We start from the raw sequence: 15,625 nt of genomic DNA on the forward strand, positions 1-15,625 counted from the left end.
CAAGTTTTCCAATTACTATTTCAAAAGACTCTTTAGGAAACAGTGGGTGTAGACACATAAAGAAGACTTCATTTTTTTTGTTAACAGATTAAATGGGTATAAATTTTTTATACTGAGTACATTGTTTTTAATTTACTCATCTTAACAACACATTAAATTTAAATTACATAAAAAATACAAGATTAGATTAGAAAATCTGCTCTCTTCAGTCAGAAACAGGAAAGGTTATGTAATGATTCTTAATGCAATCTCTTCTTAAACTGTTGTTTTAGAAAAGTATCTTAAACACACTGTGCATTAGAATTTTATCATTGCAAACCAACATTAGAAAAGACTTCCATCGACTGAAAAACAAAAAAGACATTTTTATAAGTGGAAAATCAATCACCACAACCACTAAAATGTCACAGCTCAACATCAGCAAGGTGCACTGATAATTGTTAGTTATACACTGCACAAATGATGTATGTCCTCGATCGAGGAAGTGGGTGCCAGGTTTTTAGAAAACTGTACATATATTGATCTTACATTTATTTAATGTGACCATTGTAAGACACTTTATTCTTCTGATAAACTATGATTGCTTATCAAAAGATTCTATAATTTGAGAGAAACATTCATAACTTGTGTGAAAATGAAAACCACCAGCCCACAGAAATCATGCCCACAAAATCCAATTTTGTGGATTTATGGCAGAAAGGCATTAAACTACTGGAACTGCAGACTAGTCACTGAAGTCTAAGTGGCACAGCAGTAATGATTAAGGTGACATGTCTCCCTGCCATAGCTGTTAATCAGCTTAATACTAGTTATATTATTGACATTCTTGTAATTACTTTTCCTAAGGCACATTTGTGAAAAAATATATTTTACTTTAATTATGAACAATTGGAAGCAAGTCAATACCCAAAAGGAATAAGCAAGTTTCTCTTAATGCAGGTATACAGGAAGCAGAGTGCTCTTCGGAGCACCCGGACTTGGGTAACATCCGAGTCCTCAATGCAAGAAGAATGCATTCAAGATGACCACGCCAGCGCCATACCTTGCCATCCTCTGAACACACGCCCATGTGTTCTCCACTTTCATCCAGGCTAATCTGATTTACCTTCACGGAACTCTATTAAAAAAAACACACACACACAAACATAAAACTTTAAGAAAATACATATTGATAATCAAATGCCTTAGCTCTCTGTAAAGTTAAGTGATATGCCTATTAGTTCACATGCATGAACCAAGACTTACATTTCATTTTTGCAAATGAAAATGGTAAAATACAGCTTTATTCCCATACATCTAATACCCCCAGAAACCTAACATTTCCCCAAATTGTCTATTTCACACACTTGAAATCCCTAAAATGTTACTTTTCTTACATGTTATATGCCTTTCTATTTGTTCCATTCTAGTCACTCCACACTCCTAGAATTGTTTCGCAACCAAATCCATTAAAAGAACAAAACAAAAGCCAAAATAAAAATCATGACGTAAAGAAAAATTTTAGTTGTTTTACTTTGGTTCACCAAACTAGTTGTTCTTCCCTTATAAATTACAAAATCAACTTTCATTTATACTTTATGCTTAGTGCTTTCTGGAGGAAATACACAGGTTCTAGTTGATACTGTTATCCCCCATTCGAGTAATTTCAAGTTTAAAAATCTGTAGATACGAATTAGGCTTTCTACTTTGTACGTATTTTCCCAAATATAAATATACGACTGTACTTTACATTTTTTCACGGCTTTCCAGTTCTCTATGTAGCCAACTGTTATTTACTAAAATATTCATGCAGGTGAATATTCTAATAGAAGTAAAGAAAAAAATCAATAAACACTGACAATAAAAAATGAGCAGCTCTTCTTTTTTTCATTTCCTAAATAACGACAATTCCCCACTATCTTACATAAAACATGACAGGACAAACTAGCCCTGATCAAGGCTAATCACTTGTAATCAGTTGTAAGCCTTCACTGATTACAACATGAGCTTGCAAACTAGTTTTTTTTAAAAATATCTAACCTTAATCCTGGCCAGTGTGCCTCAGCTGGTTAGAGCTCCAACCGATAAACCAAAAGATCGCTATTCAATTCCTGGTCAAGGCACATGCTTGGGTTGCAAGTTAGGTCCCCACTCAATGTGTTTATGGGAGGTAACCAATCGATGTTTCTCTCCCTCGCTCTCTCTCTCCATTCCCCTCTCTAAAATCAATAAGCACGCCCTTGGGTAAAGATTAATATATATATTATTAACCTTAGCCCTGGCTACTGTGGCTCAGTTGGAGCATCACCCTGCACATCAAAAGTCTGTGGGTTCAGACCCTGGTCAGGACACATACCCAGGCTGAGGGTTTGACTGGTAGGGATGCATATGGGAGGTTGCTGAACGATGTTTCTCTCTCCCCACTCTCCTCTCTAAAATCAAGAAACATATTCTTGGGTGAAGATTAAAAAAAAATGTTCCCAGAATGTTAGAAGAGGAGAGGACCTTGAGGACAGATATTCGATCCACTATACAGGAGAATAAACTAAAGCCCATAGATAAGAATCACAACAGACAAATGACAGAACCAGGGCTCCGACCCTGAGAGCAGTGAAGAGGTGTCTTCCTAGAGAACCCTGTGACGGGCAGTGAGGAAACACAACATCTGAAAAGGGAAAGCACTGAGACCAGCATGTCTGCACTTCTGACAGAAGCATGAATGCTCAGCTTCTACACTTTTCTTTGGATAAATGCTTTCCACAATAAATATCTTCTATTAACAGTTCCCTCATCCTGGTCTTTTGTTCACCAAATGACATTTTAATATTTTATTCTTGGCATATATAATCCCCACATACCTCTGATGGTTATAAGTGGCATTTAGTTATAATCTACCTCAAGCTAAAATTTAATATGTATGTTGAACCTGATCAATGTCAAGGTTTCCTGTCCTGTTTAATACAGTATTAACCACATATGACTATTTATATAGAAAGTTAAATTAGTTAAAATAAAACATAATTAAGAATGTATTTCCCCAGTTGTACTAACACATGCCAAGTGCTCAACAGACACATTTGACCAGAGCTACCATACTAGAAACCAGTCACCACAGAAGGTTTTCATCACTGCAGAAAGTTCTATTATACAGTGCAGTGCCAGGCCTATGAAATTCAGCCCCAATGCTGAATGCAATCCTTTATAAGGCCTTCTTCACTACCATGTACATTAAGAAGTACATTTTCTTCTCAGATATACTTCAAAATTTACATAATTTGTCTTGGACTTGTATTTTTACAAAGCTCATGCCCTGTACTAATATTCTCTGAATCAGTGTATCATTTCCAAAGCCCTGACAGACACACTAGCTAACCCTCAAAGCCTCAGGGGAAAGCAGTCAGTGCAGACAGATGGTTACCTCCACTTCACAAGAAGGAAAATGAGGCTTCAAGAGTTATGTGAGCTGTCTAGAACCACAGTGACTACTACTCAGTGCCTAAGCTACCCCATGGTATTCTACGTACAAATAAACAAAACTTTTCATTACAATGTGTTTCATTCTGAGTAGAATCCTTTTGTGCCAACACATAAGCAATACTGGGGGTGAGGGGGTGGAATCATATGTAGAAGGTATTAGAATCCTCTTTTCCTCACATCTGTTAGCCACAGAAGTTATTTTTTAATACTTTCTTTCTGCCAAAGATCAATATTCACTGATTTATTTCTCTTACTACTAATAAACTTAAATATTTTTCTTAAGTCTTTTGGCCAATTTGCACTTCTGCAAACTGCTTGTTCGCATTTCTTACCCATTTTTCTATTACATGTTTGCTGTTTTCTTGTCAATTTCCTTTTTCATTTTTTAGGATATGAGGTCTTGATACAATTCCTCAAACAGACATTGTATGTGCAGTATGCTTTATTTTTTTTGCAGGATGGTTATTGCTTTATTTCTAATATTTAAGTCTTTAATACTTACAAGATTCATTTTTATTTTCGTCCATTTTCTTCCAAATGGATATCCAGTTGGGCTAGCCTCATTTAGTAAATAATCCATCCTTCTCATTCTAAAGAGAACTATGTTTATTATATAATGTGTTTATGTACACTGGAAAAACCTTCTGGGTTTTCAATTGTGGTCTCTTTGTCCACTGCTATTTCAATTCAACATTGATCTAACTGTATAGGATGCATATAGTATGTTCTGATATTTGGTAGTGGCAAGACCCGAATGTAATTCCTCATGCTTTCCTTGGCTTTTTACAGAATTTAATTCTTCCATGTAAGTTTTAAGATGAAATGCCCCCCCCCCATGTTACTAAACGTAATGGTCATTATTCAATCCTAACTTACTTTTCCTAATAGGAGCATGTAACACTGCTGACAACACTTTCCTCTTTGTTTCCAGATTACCATCCTTATTTTTCTATTAAATTTCTTGTTGCTCCTTCTCAGTCTCTTTGGATAGATACTCCTGATCTCTGAAGCTCATGGTTAGTCCTTCCACCTCTTCCCTTTTATATCTACACTCGGTCCCTTGGTACTCCCTTTCAGACCATGAAATGACTCCTAAATTTCTGTCTCCAGACTGGACCTCTCCCTACTTCACACCAATAGCTGCCTATTTTACATATGTACTTGGATGTCTAACAGACATCACAATTAAAACATCCAAAAGCAAGATCCTGATATCACCTCATAAAAGGGTACTTCTTGATGTCACTCCCATTTCAGTTAAGGACTAATACACTCTTCTATGGCTTAGGGCAAAAAACCTCGGAGCCATTCTAACTCCTGGTTGCTGTCTGCCCCCACCACCCACTCTCTCTCTCTTTGTATCTGTCAGCAATTCCTATCACCTCTTCAAACAAAATTTATCTGGACTTTGACCACTTTTCCTCCCTCCTATAGCCACTATCATTTTTCTCTGAATGATCATAGTGGTGTCCTAATTAGTGGACCTACTTTGACCTAACTCCCCAAGAAGTCTATTCGCAACAAACCAGTGGAGTGATATTGTTAACAAGTTGATCAGATGATGTCATTCCTTTGCTTAAAACCCACTCATGGCCTCCCATCTCAAGATAAAACCCAGAGTTTCTCCTATAACCTGATAGTCCTAAGTGATCTCGCTACAGGCCTCCCTCCAACCTCTGACCTCATCTCCTCTCTGACTTATTCTGTCTCCTCCAACCACAATGCCCTTCTTGCCCTTTTTCCTGTCACAGAGCCTTTGCATTTATTTGTCACAGTCTGGAATGCTTTTCTCCTATCTGTCCCTGGTAGTCCTCCTCTCAGTAACACTCTTTGGCCACATGATCTAAAATGTCAACATTTCACCCAAACATTTTAAAACTCCTTCACTGCTTTTTATCTCCTTAGTATTCACCACTATCTTATTTATTTTTATACTTTACTAACATATCAGTAAACTATTATTTACTACTTATGCATTTTACTTATTTACTGTCAAACTCACTAACTAGAATATTAACTTCTGGAGCAATAGTTCAAAGAATAAAAAATTCCAATCATACACAAATTCTTCCAAAGGACAGATAAAAAATGTTCCCAACCTCACCATAAGAAAATTCAACAAAGATGTTTCAAGAAAGAAAAAGTACAATTAAATCTCACTTGTGAACAGAAACACAAAAATCCTAAAGAAAATATTAATGAAGTCAGCATACATAGAAAAGCCAAGTTTATTCCAGAAATACAAGGCTGATATAACATAAGGAAATAAATATGTTACAATTTCCTGCATTAATAAAATAAATGAGAAATATTAAAAGATCATCTCAATAGATGCAAAAAGTGTTGATGAAACCTAACACCTACTCATGGTAAAAACTCTAAGCACACTAGGAGAAAAATTGCTCAATCTCACTTAATAGTGAAATGCTGAAAGTGCTCCCTTTGATATACCTACAATATTGATTCTTCAAATCCATAAACATAAAGCATTTCTCCATTTATTCAGGCCTTCTTTAGTGTCCTAAAATAAAAGTTTTATACTTTTCCCCTTAGAGGTCTTGCACTGTATTTCAGGAGTAGCAATGAGAGTGAGCATCCTTTTCTCATTTCTGATACATATGATCCCATTAATACAACATACAAAAAGAGACAAAACTACAGTATAGTGTACAGTGGGTACATATAGAGGGTATAAAATGAAAGAAAAAAAAGCTAAGCAGTTATTATCGTACTATAAAGGTGAGTACAGTGGGACCCTCCAATGGAGTTGTGAGCAGGAGGATCCCAGTAGGTCTACTCTTAACAAAGTGGTAGTTACATGATTGTTTGCTTTATAATGGTTTCACTGCACATTTTATCTATAGTTATAGTTCACAATAAAAATAAACATTAAACATTTTTAAAGAAAATAAAAAAGAGCTTGCCCATGAAAATGTCTGGGTTCAAGAACTTCAATGGGTTTATTCCTTAGATTATGTTTTTTCCCATGACTGTCAAGCTACTCAAATGCTCTAATTTTATTATGGTCATTTATTTATATTTTACCAGAAAAAAGCATTACAAATTCTTGAGTGATAAAAATTATTTTACTTTATTGTTCCTTTAATATTTTAATAATACTAATTATATTAATACTAAGTATTAATACTACTACTGCTGTTATTGTTTACCATATGATTATTATGCATCAGATTTTATTCTAAGAGATTCATATATACCATTTAATCCTCACAGCAATTCTATGAAGTACCATTAATTTTTCAATTCCATCTTTACAAATTCCACAGCAGTATCTTACAGGTATTCAAATATTTTATTCCCTTTTTACCTTTGATTACCTTTATCAAGTATTCATCAGTTGTAGAGGTCTTTATATAGAAGACCTCCATTAATCAATCTGCTGTACTTTTTAATGTTTTCTATTAATTTATATTCTTAATATTAATTTTCCCTTTAAGTCTTAGAACAATATTATTGACCTTACTCTTCCTCACATTAATATATATATTGCTTGTTAATTGTAATTACTCATTTGTTAATCATAAAATAATAGTATTTTACATTTTCCTTTGAGTATGCCATTGGCCATAAACCAGAGACCAGAAAATAATGTGATATGCAATAACTCTTTCCTTTTTGAAAAAAGTAGTACTTTATTTCATTTCTAAGGATAATGACAGTATTATTTGCTTATTTATCTAGTTATTAATAAACTCTAGTGCCACCAAAATAACATTCAGAGAATGTGATTTGTGTATGTATTTTTAGAAATTTACTGACTTCTCTTTGAAGCCTAAGCTATTATCTTCTCCTATTCTCTATTTGACTTGGAAATACATATATTTTAATCATGTTATTTGTATTATTTAATTTCTACGTATCATTTGATCTTTCAAAAACCGATAGAGGTGTATTTCAAAATCTTCCCACTATAATAATAATTTGCCTATTTCTCCTTGAATGTCAAATAAAGTTTGGCTGGATATTAGATGACCTATAATTTGGCACATCAAAGAATATATATTTTCCCTTTAACTAGCAAATGTGATCAATATAATATACCTTCTGCTAGTTAATCCTTTTTGCCTTAAACTCTACTTTTCCTCACACTTTTATTGCCAACATGTATAGTTTTTGTTTGGCTTTTTATAGTATATTTTTGCTCACATCTTTGTTTTTTACTTCCATCACTTCGTTAGATACATTTCCTTCAAAGCTGGGGCAATTTTTCTTTTAATAACATATTATCTGGCCCCTTTAGTGTTACCTTGGTTGCCACATTATTTTATACTTTTTAGAATAATGTTTTCCTATTTCATTGTTATTCTTTTCTATATTACTCATATTGTTTTGTCTTGTCTATCTAGGAAAATTTTAGATGTTCATTCTCTTTTTATCTTATTAATGATTATCTTTAAATTATTATAAGTTACAGTTGAATTATGTCTTCCCAAAATCAACACAATTGCATTAACTGGTTCATTCAGAAGACAACGTATTTAGCACATGTTCATTTACACCTCCTTCCTTACCTATTTTAAACTGAGAATACAAATACTTTATATTTCTCGGGTCACTTCAAATAGAATTGAAGAAAAAAGCTAGCTAATATATCAGTAAAAACTGCAATCCTAAACTAACTAGTTCTAGGCCTTAATCCAGAGAAACAGACTGCTTCACTACTGGGGAGTCCATAAATTTAAAGCTGACTCACAAGAGATTATTATAGATCAGGGATATTTACCCCTTGTCATGTACATTGCTGACAACTTTGCAGTTTATCATACATTCTTTAATTTGCTTTATTTTCTAAAGAAATTTGGATTTTTTTATTCACAAGTACACAGTAAACTCACAAAATAAATAGTACAAATTGTAGGTAAATAAGAACAAGAGTCAACCTCTGTAATAACAAATACAGGAAGACTAAAACAGATATTTTGCCTATGGAATCAGAAAAAAAGTGTTAAGTATCTAGTTTTGTCAAGGAAGTACAAAGGTAGATACTCCTCTTTCACTGCTGGTGGGAATTTAAATTTGGAAAAGCTTTCCAAAGTATAATTTGGCAAGGCAAATCAAAATTCTTTAAAACATGCATTGCCTATTATACCCAAGGAAAAGATTATTTTACAAAGATGCTTTTCATGGCAGGTTTCTTTTTTAAGACACTGAGAAATGGAAGTTATCTTATTTTGTAAAAGCAAGGAATCTAAATGATAATTAAAAACATAAATACAAAATAAATTAGGTTTGTTTAAAAACGTTTTATATAGAAAAGAATTTGGCCATGTCCAAACAGAGGCCTAGCCCTTGCCCTTGGCTTCTGGGAGGTAATTTGTCACACCAACATACATGATAGAGATGTCCCCTTTAAAGGCAGGGGCCTGTCACACCTGATATGGGGGCTGGCCATGCCAGAAAGACCAAGCCTGTTTTCGGATCAAGTCTTTGGGTTACAAGGTAGTTATTAGTCAACCTGGAAGCTGACAATAATCATGTGGACAAACCATCAACAAATCATGCCTACATAAGAGAGCCCCAATAAAAACCCTGAGCCCCGAGGTGAGCTTCCAGGCATACATCTATGCCAGAAGAGTAAAATGTCCTGAATACCATGGAAGTGTCACTTTTAGAACCACGCTAGGCTCTGCCCTGTGCATCTCTTCCTCTGGCTGATTTTTTGACCTGTATACTTTCCCTGTAAATAAAACATCATGAATACAGGTGTGGGCAAAAGTAGGTAAATTACCAGCCATCTTTACCCAAAAAATGAATCATAAATAAGGATACAAAATAACAACACTCACAATAAGACAAATAATACAAATAAGTGATATAATAATTAATAAATAAATAATACAAGAATAAATTCTGTGTTTCACATACTCACAACTGTAAATCTACTTTTGCCCACCCCTGTATAATAGCTTTCAGTGAGTTCCATGAGTCCTTTAGCTAATCATCAAACATGATGATAGCTTTGGAAACCCCCAGAATTTGTAGTTGGTGTCAGAAGTCTTTGGCAGGCTTGGCAGTCTGGAGGACTGTGCCTCCAAATCACACAATTTGGCTAGCTCTGGGTAAGTACAATCCACTGTTTAGAAATACTACTATATTTATAGGTATTTATATATAATACATGTGACTAGAAGTACATACTCCAAAATATCAGCATTGGTTATATCTAGGTGCTGAGATATTATTGTTTAGATGGTCCCGTTTATGTCTTGCTAATTTCCTAAAACAAATATTTATTTTGTTTGTAATAAAAAGATAAATACTTCTAAAATAATCATTTAGCAAATCCATCAATCTAAAAACAAAAAGAAACCAAATTTAATACTGATTGCTAAATAATACTGTAACATTTAATAAGTAACAAATGAATACTGGATTTCGATATTACAGCTGTCAGTGATAAAAAACATTCCTCTCACAAATAGAAACAAATGTCTTACATATATATCTGTCATTTCTATATACTAGAAATAAACAATAACAACAATAGAAAAAGAAACAGGAAAAAGTATAAGAAAAAACTAGATTGTAAGATTATGTCTTTCTTTGCCACTGATTTTTTTCAAATGGCTTGTCTTATACATATAATTTAAGGGTGTATTTGCAAAAATGAGATACTGAAGTAGATAAGGGACCAGAGGAAAAAGACCAGAGAAAAAATGGCCTCAGCTGAATTTTCCATTAGCTACAATTTTATTCCTAATGGAGACATGTTTGGAATCCTGGACAATATAAGTGAGTTTGTTCAAAAATCAATAATGTCAAGCTGACACTATAGAACATAACAAAAATGTTTCCTTAATGGAACAAAAAAAGAAGCTCAAGAAAGCAGGAGGGGGCAAGGACTTGCCATATACCTTCTAAATCCAAGTCCACTACAGGTGGCCTGAAGATCGTAAACTTAAAGAAAAGGCAAAATTACCAACATGTACTCCTCATGTGATAATCAATTACCTAATGTAAAATGTTTGAAATAAATACACTTAGTATGGATTATGTCAGCTCTTCAATTAGGAATAAATTCACGGTCATTTCAAAAGCTGCTTTTAATGGTGTTCTTTGTGGCAACTTCTCTTCCCCTGACACTCCTCATCATCCCACCTTAAGCTATTGGTCCCGCAACAGTGAAACTTGAAAATCAATCTGCTAATGTATAATTTGTAAGACTCCTCTGACTAACAAATGGATAATTGATTCTTTCACAAATGTTGCATCCCCATGGACACAGGGTGGAATGAATAAGAAACAGAAGATGGGATTTCAAGTTCCTTTTTTCAGAGATCCACTAGTTAGCAATCCTACCACCCACATGGCTGCCCATGCAGCTTCACGCTCTTCAGTCACAGTTAGCAAGCAAGCAAGCTGCGTTTACAGTTCATGTGTGAAAAGAAAATGTCTGTTCTTCGTATTTGGGAAGAGCTCATTTTACTGCTTATTTTACTCTTCCTTGAGATACACCCTGAGGTTAAGCAAGACCTCCATGAGGATTTAAGAAGTCTCTGAAAAATACACCTAATTGTAGGTTTTCTACAAATATACATAACATTTATTTTCTCATTGACTTATTCTATGGGCAGAAAAGTCTAACTTTTAATTACAAATTTTCACATCTTTTCATTTGCTCTAAGATTTCATCTCTAGGCTCACATGAAATCCTTCTTTAAATTAAGATGGAATGAATTTGTCAACAGACAATCTTGAAGTTGTAGAACTTTTGTGAAGCTTTCTTGAAAGTCTCAAAATATGGGTTTGGTAAAAGCAAAAGAAAAGATGTAAAGCCTCCAGCCAATTCCTTGGGAGATCTGCTTACTGTTCCCGCAGCCTCATGTCCCCGTCACTCCTGAACTGGTCGTTGCCCATCCGTCCTCTGCCAATTACTCTCCCTGGGGCTGAAGTAAAGGAATTCTTTCAGCCTTACTTTTTTTTTTTTGGTTGGAATCATTTTTAATATTTAAATACAAAAGTGAGCACTGAATTTTTTTTCTCTTTCAGGCACACACACACACAAGTCTAACAGCCAAAATGTGCAGAGGAAAGTAAGCTCCTGCTCTGCCCTCCACAGTCCCCATCCTGTGGATGAAGCTGCTGCCAGCCCTCTCTCCTTTCCATCATACACAGAAATTCACAGTGGCTGCTTTTAGACTACAGCAATGTATTTTGCACTTCATACAGTGTGCACATTAAAACAAAACAGCCAGGGGTACATCCTTCCCAATGGCCCCCACAACAAGATACTGAGGAGATCTTCTGGTCAGGAGTCAATTTAGCAAAAGACATGGGAGGGCGAGAGATGGAGTAACCATCTACACTGCTGCACTCTGGTATCATCAGAGTGAGGAGAGAAGTAATAAGTCAGGATAGCTTGGAGAGCACAGTTGCAATCAGGGAATCTCCCCATGGAACAATGTGGGAAAATTCTCCCAACCAGGTTTAGATAGGTCAATGTGCCAAAGTTTAAAAAAAAAAAAAAATCAGCAGTGTTCAAACACTATGGAACTTTCAAATTTCTCCAACCAAGACAAGTCAAATATAGCAGTAACAGTCTAGATCTTTCCAGGAAGTGAAGGTACAGCCCCTCACATTCCTCCTGACAGCCCTGTGTTAGGCTCTAAAAGTGTCTGCTGCTGATGCAGTTGCTGCTGTTGTTCCATTTGCACCAGTTTTCCAGGGCAGCATTGTGGATAGGGACAACTTCCTTCGTGATTCGTGATCCTGGTTATTCCTGTTGTCTTTGAGCCTAAGAAGTTGCAAATTACCCTGACTTTAACTCAGCCACTGTGACAACTGACCCTGCTGATCACTGCTTTCTTCCAACCTTCTCTTCCCTCAGCAGGGACAATCATTCTCTATCGTTGAACTTACCACAATGGGCTATATAAACACTGTTGAAAAAAAGAATAAAATAATAAAGATGCTTTTTGTTATTTATGGTCCTGTGATAGAAGCTACAGACATCATTCTTATCTGGCATCAAAAAAAAAATCACATTTTAAATGTCAAATGAATATGCATAACAAATACTAACGGAAGAAACTGTAAAAAAAATTCCTGCAAGAAAAGATAAAGGATATATCCCTAGTCTGATTTCAGAGCAATATTAAATTCTGGGTATGTAATAAATGTTAAATTAAGTAAGTGAAAATTTAAAACCTTTCCATAATGGCAATAAAAGCAACAATAATAAACATATAATGAAAAACTGGTTCAAAATTAAAACAGTATAATGCAAAAGTCAACACAAATTTTAAAATAACAGAGGCAAAACTTAAGAGGCTATAAATTTCAGTTACTATCAGTAAAAACAAATATTGTATTGATTACCAGGAAGCTAGGTTGCTGGCTTTCATTTGAAAGTGAGAATATGTAGGGACCTTCACTTAAACAGTAAAGCTATCCAGTTTTTGCACACCAGGGACATAACATAAACATCCACTCCTTCGGAAGGTACCCCATCTTACTCTTTGCTGGATGTGATACCCCTCTTGTGCATTCCAACATCACACTCTATCAGAGCACACCTGTTTCAGGACTGTAAGTCACTCTGTTGTCTGCCTCTGGCACTTAACTTGAACTCCTAGAGAGCTCAAATCTTTTTTAAACCCAGCAACTGGCACAGAGGGCTCAATGAAGCTGCCAGAAGAATGGGAATCCCAGTCTTTCAGGGTTTAAGGTTTTGACCCAGAAAACAGATAAAACAAACAAATAAAATTCTGCAAGAAGATAATTAAGAACAGAATATATAAAAAGAGGAACAAGTTTGTTAAAATGTTATTTTCTTAAAATGAGTAAGTTGTAAAGAATGGTGAACTACCTTCGAACTACCTTCAATGGAAAGAGTTAACTTTCAACATGCCCCTCCGTATTTGGGGACCCAAGGTTTTCAGTACTCAATAGAAGGCCTGAACAGCTGAAGAAGACTTGATTATCTATATATGGCAATCATTTAACCAAAACTTATGTTTCTGCAGATGAAGGAAAATGTTTTTTTATCAGTAGCAATTCATTCCAACTTGATAAATAATTAGGAAATTCAAACGCTGCAAAGTCATTTACTTTACACTCTGAATCAGAAGTAGTGGTAAAATGTGGCATAGCTACATATAAGTTAAACTTAAAATTTTATATGATAATGTGGCTGAATATACTTTATTCTACAAACAACAATTGATCATCTATTATAAATTTATAATTTAAAAGCACTTCCCTTTCACAGAAGTAGAAAAAAAAATCCTAAAATTCACATGGAACTGTAAAACACTCTGAATAGCCAAAGCAATCTTGAGAGAGAAAAAGCTGGATGCATCATACTTCCTGATTTCAAACTATGTTACAAAGCTAGTGAACTACAGATGAGTCTCCTCACAGTGATTTCAAGTAGTTTTATGGTTCATCATAGCTTCCCCTTGGTGCTGCAAAATTACTGTGAATAAATTTGAAATGATTACTTTAAGTTACAGAGTACACTGACTACATGTATCTCCAGATAGCCTTAATAAATATAACTTCTACAAGAATACACTTTGAGAGGAAAAGATAAATTTAAGTATCTCTAATTAGCCAATTTAATTTAACTTCCACTCTAATGGTCAAAAAATAAAATTACTATATAAGAAAATGAATGTCCTTGATTTAAACTCTAACTAATATCTTGGAAATAATCTAATAGAAATGAAAATTATTTGGGAAAAAAGATAAAGGATAGAAGAATGATAGAAGGAGAAGAATGGAAAGAAGTTTTGAGGAAGAGTCACCTTGTTTGGAAAGAAAACAATTTTGTCCACTCACTGTGTCATCACTATTCTAACACTTGCGTTTAAGTTTTCTGCATTTATAAGCAAGCTTACATATCAGTCTTCGCTATTCATGAAAACATTCCTAAACATTTTTGTCTTTTAACTTTAAAAAATATCTTCTAACAAGAGTTTTTAACCACCTCCCCTGATGTAAACTTACAAGGGCCATTTCCAGTCTCACCTGACCCCTGAAACCTCAGGCTGCTGCTGTCCTTGCCCGCTGCCCAAGACCCACAGCCCTTATGCACAGTTGGCTGGTGAAAGGATCAGACATTCATCCACTGCTGCGCACTGCTAGGACGGTACAACCTCAGCAGATGCAGGGGCATGGAACGGCCTTTCAGCCTGCAGAAGTCTTATTAGATAGGTGTTCGTTTTCTAAATCCTAACAACCTTTAAAAACACAGGGAGGATTTGGAAGGGATTGCCTCCTAAGAAGCTGGCATACTGCTGATTCTTAGAGCTGTTTTCCTTTTGTTAAACTTCATCTTCTGCCTGTGCCTGCCACATCCCCGCAGACAACGGTAGGAACTGCTGCACACAACATGTACTCAAGACAGTTATTCACAACCTGAGCACCAATTAAAATGGAGCTTCAATAAAAGGCTAAATCAGGTTTTTGCTCCACATTTCCTCTTTTATTCACATGCCAGGTACTGTGCTGGGTGCCAGCATACACAGTGAAGATGGTAAATGTTGCCCATACGAGCCTTGCAAATCACTGGAACACTGTTCACGTTTAAGACAATAACCTTCTGGGGAAGCTACAAACCTGCAGTTGTCCTCTGTAGAGGGATGGACGAATCAGAGTCAGAGCTCATTCTCTCCAGAGCTTGCAATGCCCACCTGCTTAACAGTCAGAGTGGACACTTTGGAGAAGTATCCCTATGATGCTTTGGATGGCTGTCTACAGTACTAAATTTGGCAGGTAAGTGAGGAAAACTTTAGTAGGAACTTCTAAGTAAATCAGCTTGAGCAACAACATAAGCTCCTGCTCACTACCAGACACTATGCTATTAGTATTTGTGTTGCTATTGTACAGCAGTCCATTTTACTGAAAAACCAATGTTAGAAAAATTTATGTTTGTTCTGTACATAAATGACCTGAAAAGAAATACAACTGAGAGTTTTCAAAATAGTGAAATATGATGTGTGAAGATTAAAATTATTTGTTTTTAAACTGAGTTATATTTTCCTTGCTTGTACATGTATCCAAAAGATACAAAAGGAGTGATTAAAAAAATAAAAGGAAAGCAGAGTTACTAGAGAAAGCCAAGTCATTGGAATGTTGCAAAGAAATAGTGCAGAAGAGAAATTTACTAATAAATATATTTAACAAAAGAGGAAGTAATATTACC

General features: G+C 35.1%; 1 protein-coding gene across 3 annotated transcripts in view; it reads right to left on the bottom strand.

Annotated features, from left to right (window-relative positions):
• The window catches only part of VPS41 (VPS41 subunit of HOPS complex), a 208,942-nt gene that overhangs the window by 130,930 nt on the left and 62,387 nt on the right, over positions 1–15,625 (bottom strand). For all 3 annotated transcript variants that reach the window (XM_054564168.1, XM_054564169.1, XM_054564170.1), the window contains one exon: positions 1,043–1,117. In XM_054564168.1, the coding sequence (XP_054420143.1) occupies positions 1,043–1,117 (75 nt within the window). The remainder of the gene's footprint in view (positions 1–1,042; positions 1,118–15,625) is intronic.

The sequence above is a fragment of the Pteronotus mesoamericanus genome, unplaced genomic scaffold (genome assembly GCF_021234165.1).
Source record: "Pteronotus mesoamericanus isolate MK-2021 breed Mesoamerican mustached bat unplaced genomic scaffold, CSHL_Meso_final scaffold_85, whole genome shotgun sequence".
Taxonomy (NCBI): Eukaryota; Metazoa; Chordata; class Mammalia; order Chiroptera; family Mormoopidae; genus Pteronotus; species Pteronotus mesoamericanus.